A 24,513-nucleotide genomic window follows, 5' to 3' on the forward strand; every position below is an offset into this window, starting at 1 on the left:
GCCTTGCCGCCGATTCCAGATCGATTCCGGAGTCTTGAAACCCTGTACGTTAGGTTAGGGTACCGGCAGTTTTCTTCCCGACCATTCCGTTTCATCATCGATCAAAGAGCAAGACGGAACGGACGCTACGAAGACTTTAATTCATTCCTTCATCCTCTCTGGCCTCTGCCCACAACTTCTTCCTCTTCTCTCTCTGTCTCTTGCCCCTCTGCCTGCCTGCCTGCCTGCCTGCCTGCCTTCCTTCCTTCCTTCCTTCCTTCCTTAGCTAGCTGTTTATATAAGAAAGCATAATTGTTTTTCTTTTTAAATTATCTCAAAATCTCACATTTTTTTTTTCTGTTTATATGTAATTTGTCGGTGATTCTTTCTTCTCATCATTAAAGTTTGTTTTGGGGTTCTTCCTGTTACACTGAATCATCCTATTGAAATTTATTTGTTTTGTTCTATTTTGTCCATTTTGTTCTTCTGTTCGTTTTCTTACCAATCAAATCCGCAGCAAGCGAAGGTCGAATGCCAGTGCGTCATTGAGACTATAGAGGGTAAGTATTGGCTTTACATTTAGGGAGTCAACGGATCTAGGGTTTTGAGCTTTTAATACTATTTTTTTCTGTAATTTGTTTACTGGAATTGAAAGAACAGTTCTTCTATATGCAATTGGATCAGACTAGATGGTGCTTTGTGTGGGTACAATTTGTTGTGCTATTTAATTGTCTTGAGTTCGTTTGACGAGGATTGACTGGTTTTTACTGAATCAGGGTGTTAGCGAGATGATGAATCAAGGTTGCGTCACTAATACTGTTGCTGAAAAGGACCCCAATATGCTTGAGGTAATTGCCTGGCTGATTTCTGGTTCCTAAATAAGGATCTTGTATTTGCATGCTTGTATCGTTCTTTTTTTTTTTGTTTTTTTTTTCTTCTGTATTTTGAACCTAAGGAAACAACACTCTTATGCGAATTATGATGGACATAAAGTTAAGTTCATGTGGTTACTTGGAATTTTCATTACCTTCACATTGAGCTTCCCTTTAGAAGATTTTTCATAAAACTGCGGGCTTTCCTCATATCTTCTGTTCATCAGCTACTGGTTCTAGTCGTTGGGAAGGCCTTCCATTTGGAGAAAACTCCAAAATGAATGAGAACCCAGTTTTGGAGATGCACCTTCTGTTTTGTGTGTTGCAAGGATTTTAACTTTTATTGGTCTCATTGGAAATGGTGAACCTGTGCATTGGGGTTTCTTCCCATAAGTTTGCGATCACTAACTGCTGCGTTCTTATAAAATCAAAGTAAAGTCAGATTTTCTGATATCAATCGGAGTAAATACTGTAGACTTCCTTGGAAAGTTTTGGATTGCGACAGAATAGACTACCTCTCAAGTTGTTGGATTGGAACAAACTGTTCTTGTTATCATCACCAAGTATTCGATATTATTAGCCAGCACATGGGATATTGTATTGGACCTGACGATATTATTGCCATGCGACAATAATTAGCATGTGCGCATTGAGTTCAGATAGTTGCTGCAATGTTTTATATATATATGAGTTGCTTACACATGCTGGATTTGAGAGATGATTTATCTTTTGACTATGCAAGGGAACAGATTTCTGCTTTACTCTTATGTCAGAGCTTATTCTATGGAAGATGTCATCCATATTGCTCTTCAGAATTAGGAAGATTTTTTGAGGATAAATTTTCTAGTGCATACTGATACGTGTCTGTAAGGACCAGCAGAGTGATCATTTGGTGCTGTTTATTTTGTTCAAATCTCCTCCTAAGAGGATAGGAAGTGCAGATCAGGTTATTTGCAAGGCTTAATGGTAATCAGTTGGAAAATTTTGATGGGGGTGGTTGAATTTGAAAAGATAGATCTTTTGTTCCTTTTTAATGTCTTGTTCAAAATTTTAGAGAGGTGCAGTGGAAAATATATGGGGTAAGTAAGATCCGTCGGGATGGAAGTATTTTCCTGGATTTTGGTTAATGGTAAGGTACTCCTTTTAGATTATTTACAGGGACAAGGGCACAGGGTAGCAAATAGATGTGCTCACGTAAGAAGGAACTGTAATCTAGAGCTCACCTTTAGATCTTTCATGAGGTGGCTACTTCCTTTAGTTATTTGGGGTTATTGGCTGTGTGTTAAAAAATACATAGATGTTCTCGCTTTTCCCATGATTCCTTTTGGGTACAGGGGTCTTAGTTTTTTGTTTAATAGCACCACAGGCAGAGACTTGTCACCTGTGGTGTCGCAAATGAAGGAGACTAGGAGAAATTTTTGAGAATACAACTATACGTGTTCCTAGACTCAGCTATGTCATTAGAGGTTACCTCATGGATGGAGTTATTGGATCCGGCTTTAGTTATAGATGTTGATCTGATTTGGAACGATCAAAAAGTATTTTGGACTTCTCATGCTCTTCATCCTTGCGGTGAAACCTTGTTCACCACTCTTTTGGGCATGTGCAGATCTGCTTTTTATCCTAATTCTGGGATACATATATATATATATATATTTAAATACTCGTGAAGAAGAAAAATGGATGAAAGAAGTGTAACAGAGAGTACTTGCAAAGTTTCTGCTGAAGAAGGAAGGTAAAGTGAGTGTTCAAAGGAAGACTGAAAATGCCACACAAGGGGAGGTTAGGTTCATCTTTTGTTTTTGTGTCCTAATAAGCACCTTACTTAAACTGGAAAGGACAAAGTAAAATGAGAAGCAGATCATCAACTAGTTGGTCATTAAAGATGAGGAACTTCTTTATTCCTGGTCCTCTTTATGAAGTTTGTGAGTAAAAGGTGAGCATGAAAACATTAATTTAGATTTTAACCCCAGTTTGATGGTGAGATGTGCTGAAGATCAAGATTAAAGAATGTGCAGATTCTTTAGGACTGACGCCAAATGCATGCATATATCAGTTTTGTTCAACAATTAAACAAGTGGTCGGCAGTTTAGATTTGTTTATTGAAGTAAAGTCGAAGCTGTTTGTTTTTACTGGGTTACATACTCAAAGGAGCAAAAGATCAGCTGGAGGTGTTATGTGGAATTTTTATTTATTGCCGGTATTATGGGGATCAGATTTTGTTGTGATGTAGCTACCAGGAAAGTGGCTGATATTATTTATATTGGGTGGTTTATTGATGTTAGAAAATAGACTAGATAGTTAATCATTGGTTTGGGAATATCTATTGCTCCAAGCATCGGAGCGAGGTGAGTTTGCCTGATGCCACAAAGTTGCCACATGAAAGATATGTTACTATCCAGGCATCCTTGGTGTAGCTGCAGTTTTCACAACTTCTCTTCCTGTTTCTTGTTACTTTTTTCGGTGCTGGTTTCTAGCACAAAAAATACCGAAGCTATTCCAGTGACTAGGTTGTGAGTGTCATGTAGTAGTGCAGTTGGTGCTCAAATTAATTTGACATGCTCTCTGTTCATCATTCAGTAATGGGTTAATTTTCAGTCTAATATGCTTATTATAAAAAATTTCCACTATGGCTTTGTCATATGTCACTATATGCTTTGAAAATTGGTTGAATGTTCAATTATATTTGAAAAACTTAGACCGTTGAACAAAGAAGGGAATGGCCCATAAGTGGTCGGCGATACAGTGGAGATGGACCACTGATATTGGTATGTGGTCTATCTAGTGAATTCCCCATCTGGCCAACAGATAAAATCTATCCCTCCATGTGGTAGCACATTGCCAGAAATTTTTTGGTATTGTTCGTGCTGGAAATCTTTTCCTAATACCCTTTTTTTGAGAAATCTATTTATATGCCCATATTTTTCCTGTTTCACTTTACTCCTATTCTTATTAAGGCCTTCATCTCATTAGTTGCTGCCAACCTCTGCGGAATCTGAATCTACTAAATGAAGTATATCGAATGGTATTTCATGGTAATCCTGACTTCATTGACTTGAGGGAAGGAAACATCTCTATTAGGATTGTAACTAGTTCAAACTGTATTTACAGAAGATGATATTATTCTGAGAAAATAAAAGGCACCTCTAGTAAGATTGTAACTAGTTCTGGCTCTATTTACGGAAGATGATACATCACATTTTGAATTTCAACAATGGTATGATTCAATTAATAGAGGTTAACGGTACAGTATGACAATCCATACAGTGCATAGGCAGAGATATATCCCCCCCACACCCCAAAAAAAAAAAAAAGATTCATGGCCAAATGAGAAACTATCTTCAGACACTTCCCATGATTGATGTGTAGTAAAGTCTTTTAGACTATACGAATCTAATATAAGGGCCAAATATCTCAACATAGTTTTAGAATTATTCTGCTTCTCCCCTTCTGAATCCTCTTGCATACTGCAAAATGCATCTCCTTCCATAGGGTGCAACCATACTTGGCCATGAGATGAAAATATTCTCTGTTGGTTATTTTCCACACTCTAAACCTGGACTACCCAAAAATGTAGAAATGGGCATTGTGCCCAATGCTTAAGTGAGAAAATATGGTTTGCAATTTCCTACGCTTCTCACATGGTCCATTGCGGCTTGCAGGATTTCTGTCTCTTTTAATATGTGTGTTTCAGCATTAATTGTTTAGTTGTAAGATTAAATAATGCAGAATTCATTTTTATTGTTTATTGGACAGAAATGTCATACAAGTGGACAGGCATCTGCTTCTTTAACTCCTGGACATTTTCTTCTGCCCTCGGCAACTGGTTCTACAGCTGTATCATGGACCATGCACAGGACGGATTATAGCACTTCTGAAAATGGACTTATTCCGAGTTCCACCTATCATCATAATCAGCAGACAGAGCCGCTTTCAAGGGAGGTGCAAGATGGATTGAATGCTCTGTCAAATGCCTCTACTTCATCTAATTTGGAGGCAGCAAATGGACCACAAGAATATGCTGGATATTCATCATATACAAGTTCTGCTGATGCTTATGGTTATGGAAACACAGGATATCAGAATGGTTATTATTACAACTATCCACAGCAAACAACCCATTCATACTCTCAACAAGGGGGAGTATATGAACATTCAGGTGCTCCTTATCAGCCTCTTAACTCATTTCAGAATACAGGGCCTGCAAGTTATACAAGCACTTACTACAATGCTACTGATTATCAGACAACTGGAGGTTACCCGAGCAACGAGTATAATAATCAGACTAACACTTGGAATCAAGGGTCCTATGCACATTTTCATTCTCATCAGTATTCAGCCTACACTTCAGATTCTAATGGTACTCAAAGTTCTAGTACTGTAGCTGCAACGCCACTCCATTATCAGCAACAGTATAAGCCGTGGGCAGATTATTACAATCAAACGGATGTTTCCTGTGCTCCTGGGACAGAGAATATTTCTGTTACCAGTGCAGTTCCTGGTGCCACAGGTGGATATACATTTTTAAACAGCCAGCCTCCACCACCTGGTACAACATCTTGGAGACCAGAACCCAGTTCATCTGAATTGCCTTCTTTGCAGGTTAGTTTCTTTTTCCTTTTTTGTTTTTCCTTCTTGTGATAAGGTTTGGGTTTTCCTTTTATTTCTCATTTTAGTTGGAAGTTACAGAAATTCAATCCCAAGAGAATGCATGAGATTTCTGTGGTTCCCACCACTGGATTTGAATGTCCCATAAGGAATGCTTTTCTTCTTTCATTGCTTTAATTACTCTTATCTGTTTGTCCTGTCTGTATTGTGAATGTTTTCTCTTGGTTCTGATCACCCAATGAAGAGAAGTTTGTCAAAACTATGTTTTAATTTTTTTGATATATATATATATATATATATGGAGGCTTATGCGCAAGCTTGGGAGGTCCATAAGATGCTGATGGCAGTCCAATGGACTGAAATTGACTTTTGGGTGGTTATATTATAGCTTGGGCTTTTTATTTTTTTGGGTTTCATTGTAATGCCCATTTAGTTGGGATAAGCTAGGTTGTAGCTGTTGTTTTTGTGGGTTTCATTGTAAGGGGCCTAATTTATAAGCCCATAAAGTGGGATAAAGTTAGTTCATGGGATTAATAGTTAAGTGCTTAAGTTAGATAGGGTTAGGTTTTGAGTTTATTTACTTTATTGAGTGTATTAGAGTGAGTAGATGTCCTTTTATGAGCCAATTTAGGAATTATAGAAGTTGTTATATCTGTAATACACCCATCATTTGGAGATGATTTGACTAAATTTTTTTTTTTAATTTTTAATTTTTTTTTTAAGAGTTTACTGTTGAGCAGTGCATATGAGATTGGTATCACAAACCTTCCAAACAGTCATATAGCTTTATATTTTTTGAAATAATAATACCATAATTTATTGAAAATAATAATGGAATAAGACATTAATCATCATTTTCACTTTTAAATACAACAACAATACTTTTATAAATTTTAAATATTTTTCAAACCAAAACAGAATTATTTTTCCCATTTTTATGAATTTTTTGTAAAGTTTCAAAATAATTTTAAAATCCAGAAATTAATAATTATTTTTTGGTTAAAAGACAACTCCTTGAGGGCGTAGATTGGCCAGTGGTGTCCAGGGTGAGAATCTTATACTTGTTAAAAGACCATCACAAAACCCAAGGATCAAGGTGACATATGTCAACTCACATGAGCCTCACATTGAGGTGCAGGATTTAAGGGGTTAAAACCTCTTATACCATGATGAACCTTTTTCTCTAGAGGCCATCTCAACTAGACAGGACCGTGAGAGATGTTGACCATAAAGTTATAGAATCAATTCTAACTTTTCAACAGCTTCAGGCCCATTAGTGGTCAAGTAGGGGCCGAGCTTGCACGTCATGGACTTTCCCTGCAGACTCGACTGAAATTGGACCCCGAGAACTATGGACCATAAATAGATGGAGTCCAATCTAATCTTTCAACAGCTTCAGGCCCAAAAGAATGGATTCTTGATCTTTTTTTGTTTTAAATAAACAATAAATCCTCTGTTAATATATGTTACTTTTCTGTTGCTGATCATTAGAAAAAGAAAAGAAAAATATCAGACGAGAAACTTGTGCTTTATTATGTATTTGAAAGTAAAATTTTGTATGCCAGAGTGGAGGGAACAGACTACAGAGTTCACTGAGATACTGAGATGGTTCATAAACCTTTCACTTTGTACCTAATGAATTAAGTCTACTCACAATATGATATTTCTTGTTTGACTGGTGAGACTTATGGAAGTGAATGTGGTTGAGGCTGAGCTCTATTTCCAATCATATTGGTATTTAATCTAGATGTTTAATCACAGGTAATGTGATTAGATGCTGCATTCTAGTTTGATTTTTTCATGCATGAATTTATCCTTCATCCCACAAAATGTTAGGTGGAAGGTTATGTATAATGATTGTGATAGTACCAAAACCTACAAAACGGCAATAGCAAGAAGAGAGAAGAAGAAAGTTGGAGGGGAAGATAACGAACCAACGACAGAGTCAGAGACTATGAACTATTGCTGGTCTCCCATGCTTTATTTATATCTACCAGTAATCAGAATTATACTCTAATAAAGAAACCAAAATAGAAAAAGAAAGTACCTTAACAGTACCTTGTAACCAAAGAAAACTAAAGCGCTATTATGATAAGGACACTCCCCTATTATGAGTACAATCTAACTCTTATACTGCCAAACACATGAGAGGGTCATGACTCCAATAGGACCATAACTTAACAATGATGATCTCTTGTCAATGTCGTATTTTTGTTTTCTACTATCACTTTTAGAATGACCTTATTCTGAGTGATAACTTGTAAGAGGCTTGTGCTCAGTAGTACATTAAACTCCCGACTATATTGTCTTGTATCGTGTAGCCACTTGATCCATGTTACTCCTATTTATAGTTAAATTAATGAGCAAGAAATATGAGAAGGAATAAGATGCATCTGAGTGTTGAGTGATCGTTATTATTGCAGTATGTCTGATTTTAATTTGTTGTTATTGAACTACTTTTTTTTAATATGTTCTTTAAGTCTGCTAAACCAAAAATATTCTTCTATTTGGGTTTTCATAGCAGGCTGGTGCAGTAGCAGGTGATGCTCACAATTTTTATTGGAAAAATGGAACTTCAGGAATCCAAAATCATGTCAATCCAATTCCATCATACTTCCAAAAGCCTTTGAATCCAAATCCACTTCCATATGATAGCTCCCAAGATCAGCAGAAGACTGTTTGTCCTCAGGATTCCAATCTACAATATGCTGCTAGCAATCAGGTCCCTCAGAATTATCAACCACCCTTGCAAAATTTTCCAACTCTGGATACACATCGGGTAAGCAAACTGCAGATTCCAACAAACCCTAGAATTGCTTCAAATTTGGGCTTGAACTTGCCAAAAACCGATAAGGATAGCTCTACAACCAATGCAGTGGCAAAGCCAGCTTATATCAGTGTCTCAATGCTGACGTCTGATAACAGTGTGCCCTCTGATGATGCTTCTGATTCCATGCTCAAGGTGAGTCTTCTCACGTGCTTCAATTTCTCTTCTCTCCTGAGTTCCTTGTATTTTTTCATTCTATAAGATTGGTATTTTCACTTATTTTTGGAAAGAGTCACCTTGTGAGAAATGAAATGACACTCAAACTGCAGCAAATTGATATTACTGCATGGCTGAAACTATGTGGGAAACCTTTTATTTTATGATGTTCCTTGTATGGTTTTATCTGTGTAATGTTGCCACATTATAGATTGCCAGATTGTTGTATTTGCTTGGTTTGTTGGTATTGATGATGACGTTAATCTCTATTGGAATGGAAATGTCATTATGGTTCAGACAACTTATATTGACATTAGTAACATGCTGATATTTGACAAGCACAGTTAATTATGAAGGTTGATATAGGTAATGATATTGATGTCTGGGATGTATTCAAGGCTCCGGTTGAATTTGAGTTACTTTATTTTAGGCTGGGTCATTTGTATTAGTCTGGTTCAAGTTATGAGTTTTTCTTTGGGTTGGTTTTTTTTTTTTTGTGTGAAAGTTAAAAGAGGGTGGGGGGAATGCTAGCTAATAGGGGCACATTTAATTTCGAAAGGTCATATAGGTAATGGTATCAGTTTCTGGAATGCATTCCGGTGGCACCAGGAACATTTTGAATTACTTTACTTGGGCTGGGCCATATATGTTAGTTTGTTCAACTTTGAGTTTTCTTTGATTTTGATTATTTTTACGTGTGTCAAGTAAGAAAAAGGAAGGGGGGGGTGGGATAAAAGAACATAGCTAATAGGAGTCATGGGTTAGGGACTCGTGCACAAACCTAGTACAAATAGGTGAGTCCAAGTGTGAGTAAGATTCATCTGGCCATCAGCTGTAGCGTGTCTATACGTGTATGTAATCTGTGATTTTTGATCAATTGATGAAATTTTCTTGAGCTGCTGCTGCCTATCCTGGATGTATGATGCTTCCTTGGGAGTGGATTGATTCCTAAAGAAGTAGATAAGTTACTATAGTAATAGGTTATTTCTTCCCTTGGCTTCTTCTCCTCTACTTTTCCCCCCTCCGTTTTATGTGCTGTTATGTTCCCTTCTCTGGTCACCTGAAACTGATGCAGTTGCCTTGGCTTGGCTGGACTGGAATGACCCTCTTTGGAGGCCTAAGCGGAGACGGAATCAGCCCAACCCGATTTTCTGGTCTGGCAAGGGTTGGTAGATTACATAGGGGATTTTGCTTGGGATTATTTAGTTTCTATTTCAGTTAGTTTCCATTAATACGTTTTGATTTTCCTTTATATTAGTCATGTAATATGATCTAGAGATTAGAATGAATTGGATCAGTGATTTCAGTTTTGTTGTTGGTGGGATTACTGGCCGTGGTTCTTCTTCCCTTTGTTATTTCTGTTTCTTCCTCCATTTTCTGTATTCTTGAGGTATCTCTCCCATTAAACCCTCTCGCTTTCCATCCTCTTCCCAATTCTATTACTTCTTTACTTTCCTTTCTGTTTATGTTTCCGTCCATCCATCCCTTTGTGTAATACCAGTCCTTGAAGAATTGGTTCAAGCTTTCCAGTGGGAACCGATCTGAACTGAAATTTCTAGGTTGCAATAACACTCTAGGGTGACCCCAAGCCTAGAGTATCAGTCCCTAATCCTCCTCTCAGATGGATTATCCAACCTGAGACCAAGTCTGGTCTCTGGTCTTCCGCCAGAAAAATCTCAGAAGGTTGTACTTGCCTTTGGACGAAATATTAACCTTGCTTCCAGTTGGGTTCGGTAGCCTACTGAGTGAAGATTCATCTTCCAGAGTTTGAGACCCTTTGAGTTACTGATGGTTGAGTTCTTTTCACTGCAAGGGTTCTTCTCCACTGTGCATATCGCGGGATAGAGGTTGAAGAAGACCATGATCCATCAACCTCCCCCGTTCTTTGATCAATCTTAATATCTTAAGTCATTATTTCATTGACAATAGTACCCTTCTGATGTTTGGTTATTCAAGATTCCTCTCTTCTATTGCTGTTTCCAGAAATACGTCTTTTAGTTGTTGCTTGTGATTGTGACCCTTAGCTCTGTTAATTCTGAATTTCAAACTAATTACTAATTTGCCATTGACCCCGTTACTTGACTTGTTAGTGCTTAGGTGGGCCCAAAGCCATCCGAATTGGGTTTTGGAACCATGGGAGAAACCTACAAGGCATTTTTGTCTACTGTTAAGATCTCTGTGTCCCCTAAAATTATACTAATACCTAAATCAATAACCTGGTTCTACCCAAGACCCACATTTGTTCTGTGTACCTTAAAATTGCCCTTTCTATAGTGCCCTCTGCACAGAAATGCAAAACCACCCAATACTTCTTTTTAGCAATTTGAGTAAACTCTACCCAGGTTTCATTATGTTTCACAATCAATCTCCATTCATTATCAGAGCTTGCAGTTTTCATTTAATGGAAAGTCTTATCAGAATCTGTATGTGTACACCCCTTTTTTTTTTGGGTGGAAGAAAAAAAAAAGTAGTACCATTTCTGTACACCCCTGGCTTAACATACCAAATCAACTCATTTCATCGTTGTCACGGCGCCAAGGTGAACCAACTTATTGGAGGGCTGCCTAGGTGCTTAGGCGACAAGTTGCTCGCCTTAAGGCGAACAAGGCGATACTTCTTTTTAGCAATTTGAGTAAACTCTACCCAGGTTTCATTATGTTGCCCAATCAATCTCCATTCATTATCAGAGCTTGCAGTTTTCATTTAATGCAAAGTCCTATCAGAATCTGTATGTGTAATCCCTTTTTTTTTTTTTTTGGGTGGAAGAAAAAAAAAAGTAGTACCATTTCTGTACACCCCCAGCTTAACATACCAAATCAACTCATTTCATTGTTGTCACAACGCCAAGGTGAACCAACGTATTGGAGGGCTGCCTAAGTGCTTAGGCGGCAAGTTGCCCGCCTTAAGACGAACAAGCGACCAAGTGTTATTTTTTTTCCCTCTTTTCTAACATTATTTAGTATGCTGCATATACCTTGTATCGTGAAATAATCAGCATTAAGCCACATCAAATCATATTAAAAAATCAAAATTAAGTCATAAAAAATCAATATCTAGAGAAATGCTCTTGTTCTATACAAGGATTAAAGTATCGGTATCGGTCGCCATATCGGTCGGTCAAAATTAAGATACGTATCGGAGGGTATCGTATCGTATTGGAGATACACTAAGATAGGAAACACTTTTTTATACACTTTTGCATAAAAATATAGTTAAAAAAAGCTATATGCCTATATATAACATGTATTATGCATAAACACTAAATTGAGAGTATCGCACTAAGAATTCAAGGTTTGTGGTTGTCTCATAAATGTAAAATCCTTGTTCCCAATCTTGATTTCCACTTTAGTTAGAGAGAATAAATGACTGGCAGTAACTTTTGAACAAAAAACCTCTAAAAAAATCGTTTTTTTTTTTTTTTTTTTTTAAAATGACCCATCTTGGCCATTATGTGACCGTAGCGCACCATATCGGTATGTATCGGTCGATACATACCGAAACATTCATTTCACCTCAATTTTTTATTTTCCATATCGGTACATATCAGTACGTATCATATCGTATCGGTGTATATTAGTGGTGTATCAGTGCATATCGGTATGTATCGTAGGATACATTTTGATACAAAAGGATTTGAGAAATTCCATTTATTGTATCGGTAAGTGCCGATACAGATACATATCGGCCAATACGGTACGATACATACCGATACTTTAAAACCATGATTCTATAATAAGTTTGACTGATCAAATGATTTTATTTTTACATGAGACTTTGTGTATTAGGTATAACACAAAACCAACTTTCCAAGAAATCTAATATTATTTAAATTTGAGTTGTAATGGCGAAGTTATGTTCCAGTCAAACTTATTTTAAAGTGTGCAAATGCTATTAAAATCTCTTGAATGAAAATAAATTTATGGACATTAAAATAAAATATTATTTTACCGGACTTTTGCTTCTAGTAATGTTTTACCATGTTAAGATCTATAAAATTTTCAGAATTGAGAAAAACCTCAGCATTTGAAAGTTGAAAATCGCCCCTGCAACCAAAAATCAAATTTTTGTTCTGGGACTGGGGGGTTGACTTTTTATCCTTTTGGAATTTTATTTTTAAACTATTTTTATTGGATTCAAATAAAGGGTAGTTTCTTATTATGAATAATTTCTTAAGTAAATTTTTTTAACCTTAAATGTATTTGGCATAAATAAGTGTCAAAACATAAGGCGACATGCAGTGCAATAAGGCGATAGTCACCTAGGCAAACCGCTTGGACGTCAAGGCGACACCTTGACAACTATGACTTGTTTACATGCTGTTGATCTTTATCAAATCTTGCATTAAGTATCCGATCCTGTAATTGCATGGGCTGTTTGCGAGGGAGTCCTACCTTAAGGGGGTACCCAATGCACAAGGCTCCTGCAACTGCGGGGTCTGGGGAGAGTCATAATGTACGCAGCCTTACCCCCACTTTGCATAGAGGTTGTTTGCCTGTTTCCTGATTGCTTGGGATTCCTACATCACTAATATATTGTGATTGATTGATGACTAGAATTATTCAGTTATTATGACTTATGAGATGGGAATGTCTAGTAGATCTCATTAGTTGAACATGTGGTGAGGTAATGTGTTAAGCCAGACTGTAAAAGTATTCTTACATGTGTTAGACTATATAGTTGGCAAAACAAAATACCACACGTGATTAATACCCTTGTAGAACTTGGTTATGATGTAAATCTTGACTATGCACTTGTTAGTGACTGCATACACTGGACTTGTGGTGTATGTGATCTCATTTTTCTGTTATATATTCAAATGCCCCACTACCCTTCAATTTTGTCTTTTGCTTGGGTGCTACTACTTGGAGTACCTGAAGAAAGATGTGTTAATGGTTGAGAGAAGTCCATAGTTTGAACATTATGGTGGATTGGTGCAGTGTTTTGGTTAACGGCCACTTGCTTTCCGGTTCGTTAGGCTACAACTGAGATTCAATGTGCACAATTTCCAGTTATGCAACAATCAATCCAGCTTGGGACTTTGTTTCAGTAATATTACAATCTATGGTTTCAGTTCTATTCCTAATCTGCTCCAGTGTTGCTCTCTTGTTTTATTTGCTCCACATCATGAATTACCAATTTCATTTCCATGCAGCTACATCAAAATATTACCTGATACGATCACTATCTACTGAATCAAATTTTAATGACAGCCTCTATTTTTTATGAAGAGCCTGAATACCTGATTTATGCTCCCCCTCTGATGTATGGAGCTGAGTGTTGTGTGACAAATAAACAACACATAAGAAAATAAGTGTAGCTAAAATGAGGATGTTGGTTGAGGTGAACAGAAATACATGGAGAGGTAAAATAAGAATAATAGGTTAGAGTGATTTAGGGGTGGGCTCCCAATAGGTGAAAAGTTGAAGGAGAGTCATTTGAGGTGGTAAGGTCATGTATGATAGAGGCCATTGCATGCACCTGCAAGTAGCGATAGCTTGCAGATTAGAGAAGTTTAAGAATTAGGGCTTGGCCATAGAGTGCCTAGGGAGAAGCATTGACAAAAGATGTGGATACATTAGGTTTAACTATAAGCATAGTTTTTAAGGCACTGGTAAGGCGACCTAGGCGCTGATGCGGTCCATGTGTGGTAAGGCAGCCCATCGACTTATGGGAAGTGCATAAGGCGCGAAAGGCGACGCCTTATACCTGGGGCGGTTGCCTTATGTGTTCACTATTTTTAAAGTAAAATTTAAAATTGTTTTGATGAAGATTCCAAATTACATTTTTTCATTGGCAGGTGTATAAGTTTTGAGGCACATGTGATGCATTGGATCGAATTTTTTTTTTTTTTAAACACATTATCACATCCGCAGGAGCGACGACTAAATGCATCTTGTCATATATTTTTTTTATCCACGTATATCTTCAATCTATCATAATTACTAAAAACATTTGAAAATAGGTCCGTTAGGCGCTTTGATCTGCTTCTTCCTGTGAAGTTACCGTGAATTAGAACTTTATAACACCATACGTCGGAATATGCTGTCCCGCAATGCAAGAGCTGACGCACCTTACCTTATCCGGACTAGATCATCGGTTATTATTATTTTTTTAAAACAAATTTTAAAATTGCTTGATGAAGATTCCAAATTACATATTCTCATCGGGAGATGTATAAGGTCTGATGCACATGTGATGCATTGGATCAAATTTTTTTTTTAAACAAGTTTTAAAATTGCTTGATGAAGATTCCAAATTACATATTCTCATTGGGAGGTGTATAAGGTCTGATGCACATGTGATGCATTGGATAAAAAACCATGTAAAAAATAAAAACCCTTACCATAAAAAAAATAAAAATAAAAATAAAACCAAAATCAATAAAATCACGCCTCTCTCATTCTCTCTCAGTCTGCGACTCTGCCCTCCAAATCGCAAACCCCAAACGTCCGACGGTGAGCCTCCTTCGATCCTTCTCCGGCGACTTCTCCTTCTCCTCCGATAGCCTCCGGCGACCTTTGGCGAATTGCTTTCATCTCTCTCAGTCTCCGCTCCAAATTGCAAAACCCCAAACTAACTGACGGTGAGCCGCGGCAGCCGCCTCCTACGATTCTTCTCCGGCGACCTCCAACGAAGTGTCCTTCCACATCTCCAGGTATGTTTTAGTTTATATTTTTAATTTCTGATTTGTGCAATTTTTTTTCTCTTTTCTTCTTTCTTCTCCCTGCTTCTTCCTTCTTCTTTCATATTGATCATACACCATACGGTGACTGTATCAGACAGGTTCGGTGTCTCACTGAGACTTCGTAGTTCATATGATTAGTTTTTTTTTTCTCTTTTCTTCTTTCTTCTCCCTGCTTCTTCCTTCTTCTTTCATATTGATCATACACCATACGGTGACTGTAAAGACTTGTTCGGTGTCTCACTGAGACTTCGTAGTTCGTATGATTAGTTTTTTTTTTTTCTTCCTACGGTGACTGTAAAGACTTGTCTGGTTTGGCTAGTTGATCAGTGCAGGTTTTTTTTTTAATAACATTAGGGCTTAACGTATTTATTAAAATAGTTTTGGAGAAATTAGAAGAAAAAACTTAGTTATGTAAAGAAAATCTCACAGAAAGGCTATCTGAATTTGAGCTTATGAATGAGCAGCACAAGTTTTGACTCCACATTTGACTCCAATTTGTATAGATTGCGATAATCTGAGCACTACTAATATTTTGCCTGGAGTATTTTTTTCTTTTTGTTTTTCTTATTTTGATTTTCCCATATCTCTTTAATGGAGGCATTTGCTTTTATTACCTTTTTCTTATTCCCTTATAGTAGTAATTCTTACATTGGTATGAATATAAACCTTTAATATTTATTTAGCATATGAGTAATAGGATTCAACTAGGATTTGAGCCAAATAGATTGGTTTTATAAAAAAAATTACACAAGAACGCTTTAGTCAATAAGGCGACTCTTTATGCCCGCCTTATTGCTAAGGCTCTCCGAAAGGCCCTCAAACGCCTCCGTCGCCTTACCGCCTTAAAAACTATGACTATAAGTAATCAAATATGATTTTAAACATGGTGGAATGGCGAAACAGGATTTATGTGGCCTGACCCCATTTAGTTGTGAAAAGGCTTAGTTGATTTGAGTTGAGGACAACAACAACAATCATAACCTTATCCCAACTAAATAGGGTTTGCTACATGGATCTGATATGTTCTACAAAGTATAAATATATTATTGCTTAATTCATATGCAAAAACTCTCTTTGAGAGAAATTGTATACTCCGTATTACATTCCCCTACAATAGATTTTTAAATTCTCGACTTTAAACCGATGTCAATACAAAATTCTGGTTATCTCATCCTTGTGCTTTAACATTGGGTAAAAATGAATTTTCGTTTTGTTTTTTACTCCCTTTCTGGAAATTGAATTTCTATTGTGCTTTTTATTGAACGAAGCCTGGTATATTCCCTACATCTCTGCGTGCTTATGTGGAAAGGGCGTTGGGCCGTTGCATTGATGATTCACAAAAGGCTGCATGTCAAAATATAATGAAGGAGGTAAGTTTCAAGAGTCTCTAAACTTGGTACTTAGATATGTTTATATAATGTCTTATTTGTATTTTATATTTTCTCCTTACCCTCTAGTCTTGTACTGATATGTTAATATGGTGTCTTATTTGTGTCCTATGCTATCTCTTTATCCTTCAGTCATGTCCTGGCTGTTTATCACATGCTATTTTTCTTTTTCATTATTTTAAATGAAATATTCGGAAAATTCTAGGAAGTCTTTTCCCAGCAAGGTTCTTTAAAAACCACATGCCCTTTTGAACTGCAAGGCGTTGGCATGGAGATTCGGAGTGGTTTATTATTGTAGAGTAATATACTAGCAAAATTCGGTGGAATTCTAATAATTAAATAAAAAGTTGCGGAGAAGTCCTAGTGCTACTTGGAAAAATAGTAGCAAACTAGAAGAGAATATTGATTAGAATGCTTGAGAAACAGAATCAGAATTAGGAGAGAGTGAAAATAGCTACTAATATGTGAAACTTGAAGTAAAACAAACCAGTAATAAGATAGCTATTGAAGAAAAGTGCAATCTGAAAATTGATCAAGAACAAGGGTACTACCGATTAGAAGAAATAATATGTAGTAGGAGAAGAAGAATAGAAGAAAGGAATGAAGAGATAGCAACTGATTTGCATTAGAATTCAGAACTAGAAGAAGAAGAGAAGAAAAGCAACCAGACCCATCTGGAATACCAGTCCCCTGTCCAGAGCCCAATTGGTAAAGAACTCTTGAAAAAAAATATAATTTTAATTGCCAGATCATCTGAACTACAATTTTTTTTCTGGGGTGGGGGAGGGGGTGCTAAAGTATCCTAATCTAATTCAAACACTTAAAACACTAATCTCGTGTACTGAGTTCACCCCCACGTTAGGAGTTTATAAACTAGGCCCATTACCTATCCAAAGCTTGATTTCAGCCCATTGGACTGCCACCAGCTCCTTGTGGGGACTCCCATGTTTGCGCCTAGGACTCCATATGGGATCAGTGTCTAATGCCACTGCATCAAATAGTTCTTCTCTCATTTTGTCTATATGTGAAGGACTGGGAATCAATTTATTGCTTGTTTCTCCAATGCTCCTTGGTAAGGTTTGATTCCACTTGGATTGAGATTTTTGAACAATTTGATAGTGCTGTACTGTGGCACACTGGTTAAATTGTACTATTCCTATATTTTAGTCACATGTTCAAACCTTGGAAACAGCCTCTCTTGCAAAGTAAGGGGTAAGGCTGCATACACTTGCCCCTCCCAGACCCTGCAGTAGCGGGAGCCTCGTACACTGGGTTGCTCTTTTTATAATGGTGCTGTACTGCTGTTGCTGATGGGCAGGCTCCTATGGTGAGCCACTCCACTATCATGGTATCTTTGGGAAAAGAGCGTGCCAGATTATCCCCTGATTAGTTTACTATGGAGATGATTGTCATTGAGATCAAAATAACAGTGACTCAGTGGGAATTGTGGATGATCTATGATCATTCAGAAGATACTCCAACTATTTATCCTTTCAGAGATAAGAGAGACTTGTGGATAAGAGGGACTTGTAGTCTCCTTGTAGTCTCCTCCACAGTTGGAATGTCTCTAGGAGGCCAAGACACGTGGGCTTCACCACGGTTGGAATGATTTACCTCAACTTTCCTGGTGTTATTTGGCTAACCCCCCTTCGGTATAGAGTTTGCTGTTCGGGAGGGTTCTTACTAATATTCTGGTTGAAGTTGATTCTACTGTGGTGCTTATGTTATAAGCCAAATAAAGCGCCTGGCTTTGCAAGTGAACTGCTTGTTCCAGTGGAATCTAAGGTCGGAAAATGATTTGGTGGATTAATTGGCCAAGAAAAGAGTAGTGAGACCAAGGTGCTCAGGGGACGAATATTCATGTAATAGCCAGAATAACACACTCCTGAATTGCAAACATATACAATGAAAGTAACTTTATGCAGATTCGGGAGGGCAATCACTATCAGCCATAGTTGTCATGGTGCCGATAAAGCTGAAGCAGTGGCCAGGCACCTTGTCACCTAGGCTCGTCTCAGCAATGCCATATTGAACAAAATGGCCACACCTGCTAGAAAATGGCCAGAAACATGGGGTGAAAGGTCCAGAGAGAGAGAGAGAGAGAGCCATGAATACTGATTCCTGAAACCCCAAAGCTCCTGATTTCTGAAATCTGAAATATATAAGCCCCGTGGAATAGAATTGAATCTTACTGTGAAGTAGGTAACCAGGTATCATTGAACACCTCACTCAAGGATTAAAATATCGGAGATACTTTAAACCATGACCTCAGTGAGAAAGTTGCCTATAGAGTATAGATAAGCCAACAAAATTTATGGGTGACTTATCCAGGTAGCGGCCCTCCCTTCCCAGGTTTATCCAACTGTCAAATTGTAAAATCATTAATTCATGTGACAAGAAAATGAGCATGGCGGTAGGGGTCCCAGGTAATGGTGTGGCTGGTGAGGGGCGACCCTTTCCTTTACTGTTTTGTTGTTTACAAATTTCTGACAAAATGAAGGTTTTAGGGCCTTTAGGCAACCTTCATTAGTACCTACTCGTTGATTTTTCTTTTATCTATCATCATGACAACTTATAGAAAATCTGGTGGTAGCATGTTTATTGGCAGAATTCATAGGGGTGGTGTCACTAGTGTCTTAGTATTGTCATTAAAATTTTTGGGTCTGATGTGGTGTGGATCACAATTTATCTGAACTTCATTTTTTTTTCTTTTCCATTTCAGATGATTACAAAAGCATCTGCTGATGGTACACTTTATACACGAGACTGGGACACTGAACCTCTTTTCCCATTGCCGGATATGCATGTGGTCAATAAGGAGTATGTCTATTATATTTGATTATAAAATTTGACCCTCTTCTTGAAAGAAAAAAATTCTAGAATATATCAAATTTTCTTATACCCTTTTTAAAGTTGATGACTGTCGATTGCATTGAGAAAGAGACACTGCTGTTTTTTATTTGAATTGTTTGCATCATCGATTTTATGATTGTTTAGTATTATACTTTGTGGCTGAGTCCAAATGAAATATCAAGCTCTTTTATTAGTTTCAAGTATCACCTTTATTATGCCTTTTTGGTTGGGGTGGCATTTTGGTAGGGCAGGCCACACTCTGGTTAAACTTAGCACCAAATATTAGGGGATTTGCTGGGCTGAAGCTAATGCAGGAGTAGATTACAAGTAACTAATTCCGCAGTTTATAACCCCAAACAATACAAATAGGAGTAAGAAGCAAAGAAATAATACCATCAAATAAATCCCCAAGGATACAATACCCATATAGGAGCAAAACCAGTCCAAAACCTGACCCGATAGGAGAGGGAAAGACCTAGTATAGAGCTGGAGAGAGGGAGGTGCGGCCAGGGCTGTAGGAGTCCGATTGAGTTGCACTCTTGGGCGTAGATAGTCCCTAGGTTGGGTACAAAAACCCCCAAAGTTGAGAGGATTCTGACGGCTGGTTGTGAAGTTACAAGCTTTCTTGATTTTTTGACCTAGGAGATAAAATTGAGAAGAACCTTCAAGAACAACAGCTGAATGCTTCCAACAGTGATTAGGTAAGGATCGTAGGACCCTTATGAGGCCTAGAATACCCTGATTGAAGACCTAGCTGAACAGAGTACAGAAGAGAGAAAGAGAGGAGATCGATCTCTCTCTATTCCCACTAGGATTGCTGATCGGTTCTGATTTTTGCCGACTTTTATCAGAATCTGAATTATACCTCTTGAATGTTACAGCAAATAAAAAAAAAAAAGAAGAATAAAACATATGGGGGGTTGAGAAGGGTGAAAGAGAATAAAGGAAGTGGCTATCTCAGCCTGGGCTTCTCATCCACAGCTATCTCAGCTGCTCTAAGCATTTAGTTGCAAACTTTCTTCCATAAATGCAAACTTTCTTTTATTCAAATCTCCCCCAATAATGGGACATATGCCTCTCTATTTATAGAGGGGAAGTTTACAATCATACTAATACTAGGAGCTAGTTTCCCAATAGGACTAGACACTCCTACTACATCTAGGAGCTAGTTTCCCAATAGAACTAGACACTCCTATTACAACTAGGAATTCAAAATAGGACTAGGACTTGACTTTATGACTCCAACATGGAGTAGGACTAACTAACTAATAGTCCATAGAGGACTTTACAATCAACTAATAGCCTAATGGGCCTTTATTGAATTAAATAGAAACTAATTAAACTAATGAATAAAATCCCGTTTTCCTATCTTCTACCCATATTTTAGGCTCATTAAAGTGGCCCATTTCAAAGAAAACCCATGGGATCAAAGGCCTAACACATACATAATACAACCCAAGGCTTATTTGCAATAAAATAAGCCCAAGTGACTTATCTACATCAGAAGCCTTTACTAATCCCAGACTTCATGCTGGATATATGGGCGTAGTCCAACTGTAAATGCAGCTGGGCAGGACCAGACATTGGACCTGTCTGGCAGCAGCTACCTTAATTATTGACAATTCTAAAGCACATGAAGTTTAGATTTTAGAATGCCACCATTTGAACTAGGATCTCACACGTAAAGGGAAGACAGCTGGTCCTTAAGTAAACATTGGTAACTACTAACTAGTCACTTATAATAGCATTAAAAGTTCTGTCTGGTATATAGGATTTCTCTTGGATTCTGAGTGGTCAGAGAATTTCTTTTTTTTTTTTCATTCTAAACAGTAAATATGAGCATTATCATATTCTTTTTGTTGTTAATTTGTTAATATAAGAATGTTTGATATCACAGTCGAGAAATGTTGATTAGTTTTGTGTTCTGTAAGTTACTTCAACCATGAGAACTTTCAGGGCATGGCAACCAGGAGGGATATTGTCCAAAAATGTCTCATATGAGCTTGATCATAATGCTTTTTTTGCTGCAGTGGGCAGAGTTCTGGGGCTGTCTCTTCACTACCGAAGTACAAAAGTCCAAGTAGGCGTACCAAAAGCAGGTGGGAACCTATATCAGAGGAGAAGTTGGTTGAGAAACTGGCATCTGTCAATCATGTTTTCGTGAAAGAGGTTAGTTGGGAGTTTTTCTAGGAAAGGGATGGGTGATGATATCTTTAACCTCCGTGATACAGTGACATATTCTTTGTTATCTTTCGGGGTGATCCTGTTCTGAAACCCAGTAACCATGTGAGCTTAAATACTAGTATCAGACCATTGATAATACCTGGATTATAAGAATCCAAATAGGTTGTGTAGCTGATGCAGTGAGAAAAAAATCTGATGTTACCTGTGGATAGGCCAGTATATTGGATCAGTCTCATCCAGCACTAGCCAATATCGGTGATCCTTGACAACATGTTCATGTGAATTATTTTGGACAACCAGTCTGTATTTTGCACTTCGTGTCTGTCCTATACTAAATTTATTTATTTATTTATTTATTGTTTAAAGTTCATGAGTGAATTGAGATAAATAACTTAGTCTCATTCAAATTAACTCTTTGCAGTCATCTAGCGGAATATGTGAGAGAAAATATGATGGTTGGAATAATTCCATCCCTTCATTGCAACAGCAAACTCCAAGTAAAAATTCTCAGAGGCCTGTTAAGAAGCTGCGGCTTGGTGATACTCTTGGTGCTGCTGAAAATGATGGTGCTTCGAGTGAGAGTGATAAGGAACAGGGTTTGACAGCATATTATTCAAGTGCAATAGCACTTGCAGATTCTCCAGAGGAAAGGAAAAGGCGTGAAAATCGTTCAAAGAGATTTGAGCCACATGGACATCGAGCATACGTCAAGCACTTTCGGCAAAAGGCTGTTGGAGCTAGAAGTTTTTATTCTAGAAGGGCTAGTGTTCTGGAGCTTAGCAGAAGCTATGAAGATAGCAGCAACAGGGCTGTAGAAGATATTGATTGGGATTCGCTTACTGTCAAAGGAACCTGTCAGGAAATTGAGAAGCGCTATTTGCGCCTTACTTCTGCACCTGATCCTGCAACTGTAATTACCTCTCTGTTGCATTCCGAGTCTCAACTCTTTTAACTTGTAGATATTTTGAGCGGAAATTCTTTCAATGCGATGATAAATGTAGAAAACACTGTATTTCATTACAGGTTAGACCAGAAGAAGTGTTAGAAAAAGCTCTCCTAATGGTTCAAAATTTTCCAAAAAACTACCTCTACAAATGTGATCAGTTGAAATCGATTCGTCAGGATTTGACCGTACAGAGGATACGCAATGTACTGACTGTTAAGGTATATTGCATTATCCTTTATGGTTCGTGTTTGTAATTTTTCTCTGGATATATTGGATTTGGATCCCTTGTCCAAAAGGTTCCTTGGTCCTTCATTTCTGTCTGATTCAGTTGTAATTTCTCTTTCTTCTGCTGTTGAATTATGATTGTATCTTATGGAGGTCCATTTAGCCTTAATAAATTCACGCCACTCCATTTGCCTTTAGAAATACTCTTCTTCAATGTGTACGATGTGTTTCATGCTCGCTTCTTTCAGGTGTATGAAACACATGCACGTTTGGCACTGGAGGCTGGGGACCTGGCAGAATATAATCAGGTTAGTAGGTTCATTGCTGTGATTGGACTCCTCTTTTTCTTTCTTTTTTTTGGGGGGGGGGCGCTATATCTGTGAAGATTAGAGGAAAGTCGTAGCCGTGATTTCCTAATAGGCATTAATTGAGCACCTTCTTTCAAGCATTTCCATTACATGTAATAAGAATCATTATTGTTTCTTTATTGTTGAAAACACTATTTTACTCAGACATGCTGCTCTTGACTCGGATCTTATGTGAATTACTTGGTTCTGATAATATGGCCATTGTTAAGCCCTGAAGGACAAATCCCTCATTCAACTCAATTAGGCCTTGGCCAATAATGAACTAATCTCCTCTTTTCTTCTTGTTCATATCTTTATACACATTAAGAAATGTTGTGTAGCTATGCATCCTCTTAGGATTACCTTACAACCCTCATATGTGGGTTTATCTATCCTTTTTGTGAGAAGAAAAAGTTTATCTGGATCATATTCTTTTCAATGTCAGTATGTGCTCCCTTTTTTTTTTTTTTTACTTCATAATCATGTGTTTGCTATTTCAAGATCATATGTGTTGCAGATTCTCAAGCTGAATCCCCTCATTTCTTCTGCCTAAATTCATATCTACAATGAATTCTGTCATGCATTTTACCATGTTTTCCTCATCTCCATATGGGGGTCCCCAGTTCATGAAAACTCCTCCTTTCCTCCCTCTTGAACTTCTTGGGTTAATATGTTGGCCAAAAAAAATTTAAAATTATTTTTATCCAGGCCCACTTGAGATATGTAAGCACTTCCCATTAGTTTTTTTTAACAGAATTAAGTGTAGTTAATATTGTTCTATCCTTTACCTTTCTTAACAATTATAATTTCATTCTTTAGAACTTTATCTGCTCCATTCGAATTGCTATTTTCATTTGTTCAAAAGTTTTATATCCATCAATCTTCTTAGCCTTTCTTTTTCTTTTCTTCCATCACGCCTGTTTTCTTGGAGACATGCTATATTGACTGCCCTTCTCATTTTATCTATCAACTTTATTATGTTACCTATAGCTATCAATATATCCCAAGCCACTAACCTTTTAGACTAGCTTCTTTACCTGCACCCATCGAGGATGCTGAAACCCTTTCCTACTTCGGACATCAACCAGGCAGCAATGTGATATGTCACTTCTAATGCCAAGGGGATTCTTTGGCTAACCTTGGCTTATCTGTCAGTGCACTTGGGCTCTAGTGCAATTAATTGTTTCCAAGAAGGTGCTATGATGTTGTAATAAAGGATTCCTGTTTAGGTTTGGCTGAATATTTTAGAATGATGGAACCTGACACATTCATCTCTGTGCTTGCGGTGGGCAGTGCAAAAGCAGTGGGTAAGTTCCTATTAGGAAAAAAGCTGACCGCATTCATGGATGTTTAGTTGGTTAAGACTGTAATATTAGTCAGATATGGTAATCAGAAGCAGTAGGTTGCAGATTTCTTTGCTGAATTGCATTGAAAGCTGAAACA

At 37.5% G+C, this 24,513-nt stretch overlaps 1 protein-coding gene across 3 annotated transcripts in view; it reads left to right on the forward strand.

The window, feature by feature from the left end:
- Positions 1–24,513, forward strand: part of LOC122086569 (SAC3 family protein A-like) — a 29,226-nt gene continuing 4,713 nt past the window's right edge. Inside the window, exons 1-10 of one of the 3 annotated variants that reach the window (XM_042655480.1) lie at positions 1–539; positions 756–827; positions 4,608–5,453; positions 7,981–8,421; positions 16,396–16,497; positions 19,238–19,335; positions 21,399–21,537; positions 21,974–22,462; positions 22,576–22,716; positions 22,972–23,031. In XM_042655480.1, the coding sequence (XP_042511414.1) occupies positions 768–827; positions 4,608–5,453; positions 7,981–8,421; positions 16,396–16,497; positions 19,238–19,335; positions 21,399–21,537; positions 21,974–22,462; positions 22,576–22,716; positions 22,972–23,031 (2,376 nt within the window). In that variant the 5' untranslated portion in view covers positions 1–539; positions 756–767. Of the gene's footprint in view, positions 540–755; positions 828–4,607; positions 5,454–7,980; positions 8,422–16,395; positions 16,498–19,237; positions 19,336–21,398; positions 21,538–21,973; positions 22,463–22,575; positions 22,717–22,971; positions 23,032–24,513 lie in introns of those variants that run through there. The other 2 variants (XM_042655481.1, XM_042655482.1) reach the window with 2 other exon arrangements.

This window comes from Macadamia integrifolia, chromosome 8 (genome assembly GCF_013358625.1).
Source record: "Macadamia integrifolia cultivar HAES 741 chromosome 8, SCU_Mint_v3, whole genome shotgun sequence".
Taxonomy (NCBI): Eukaryota; Viridiplantae; Streptophyta; class Magnoliopsida; order Proteales; family Proteaceae; genus Macadamia; species Macadamia integrifolia.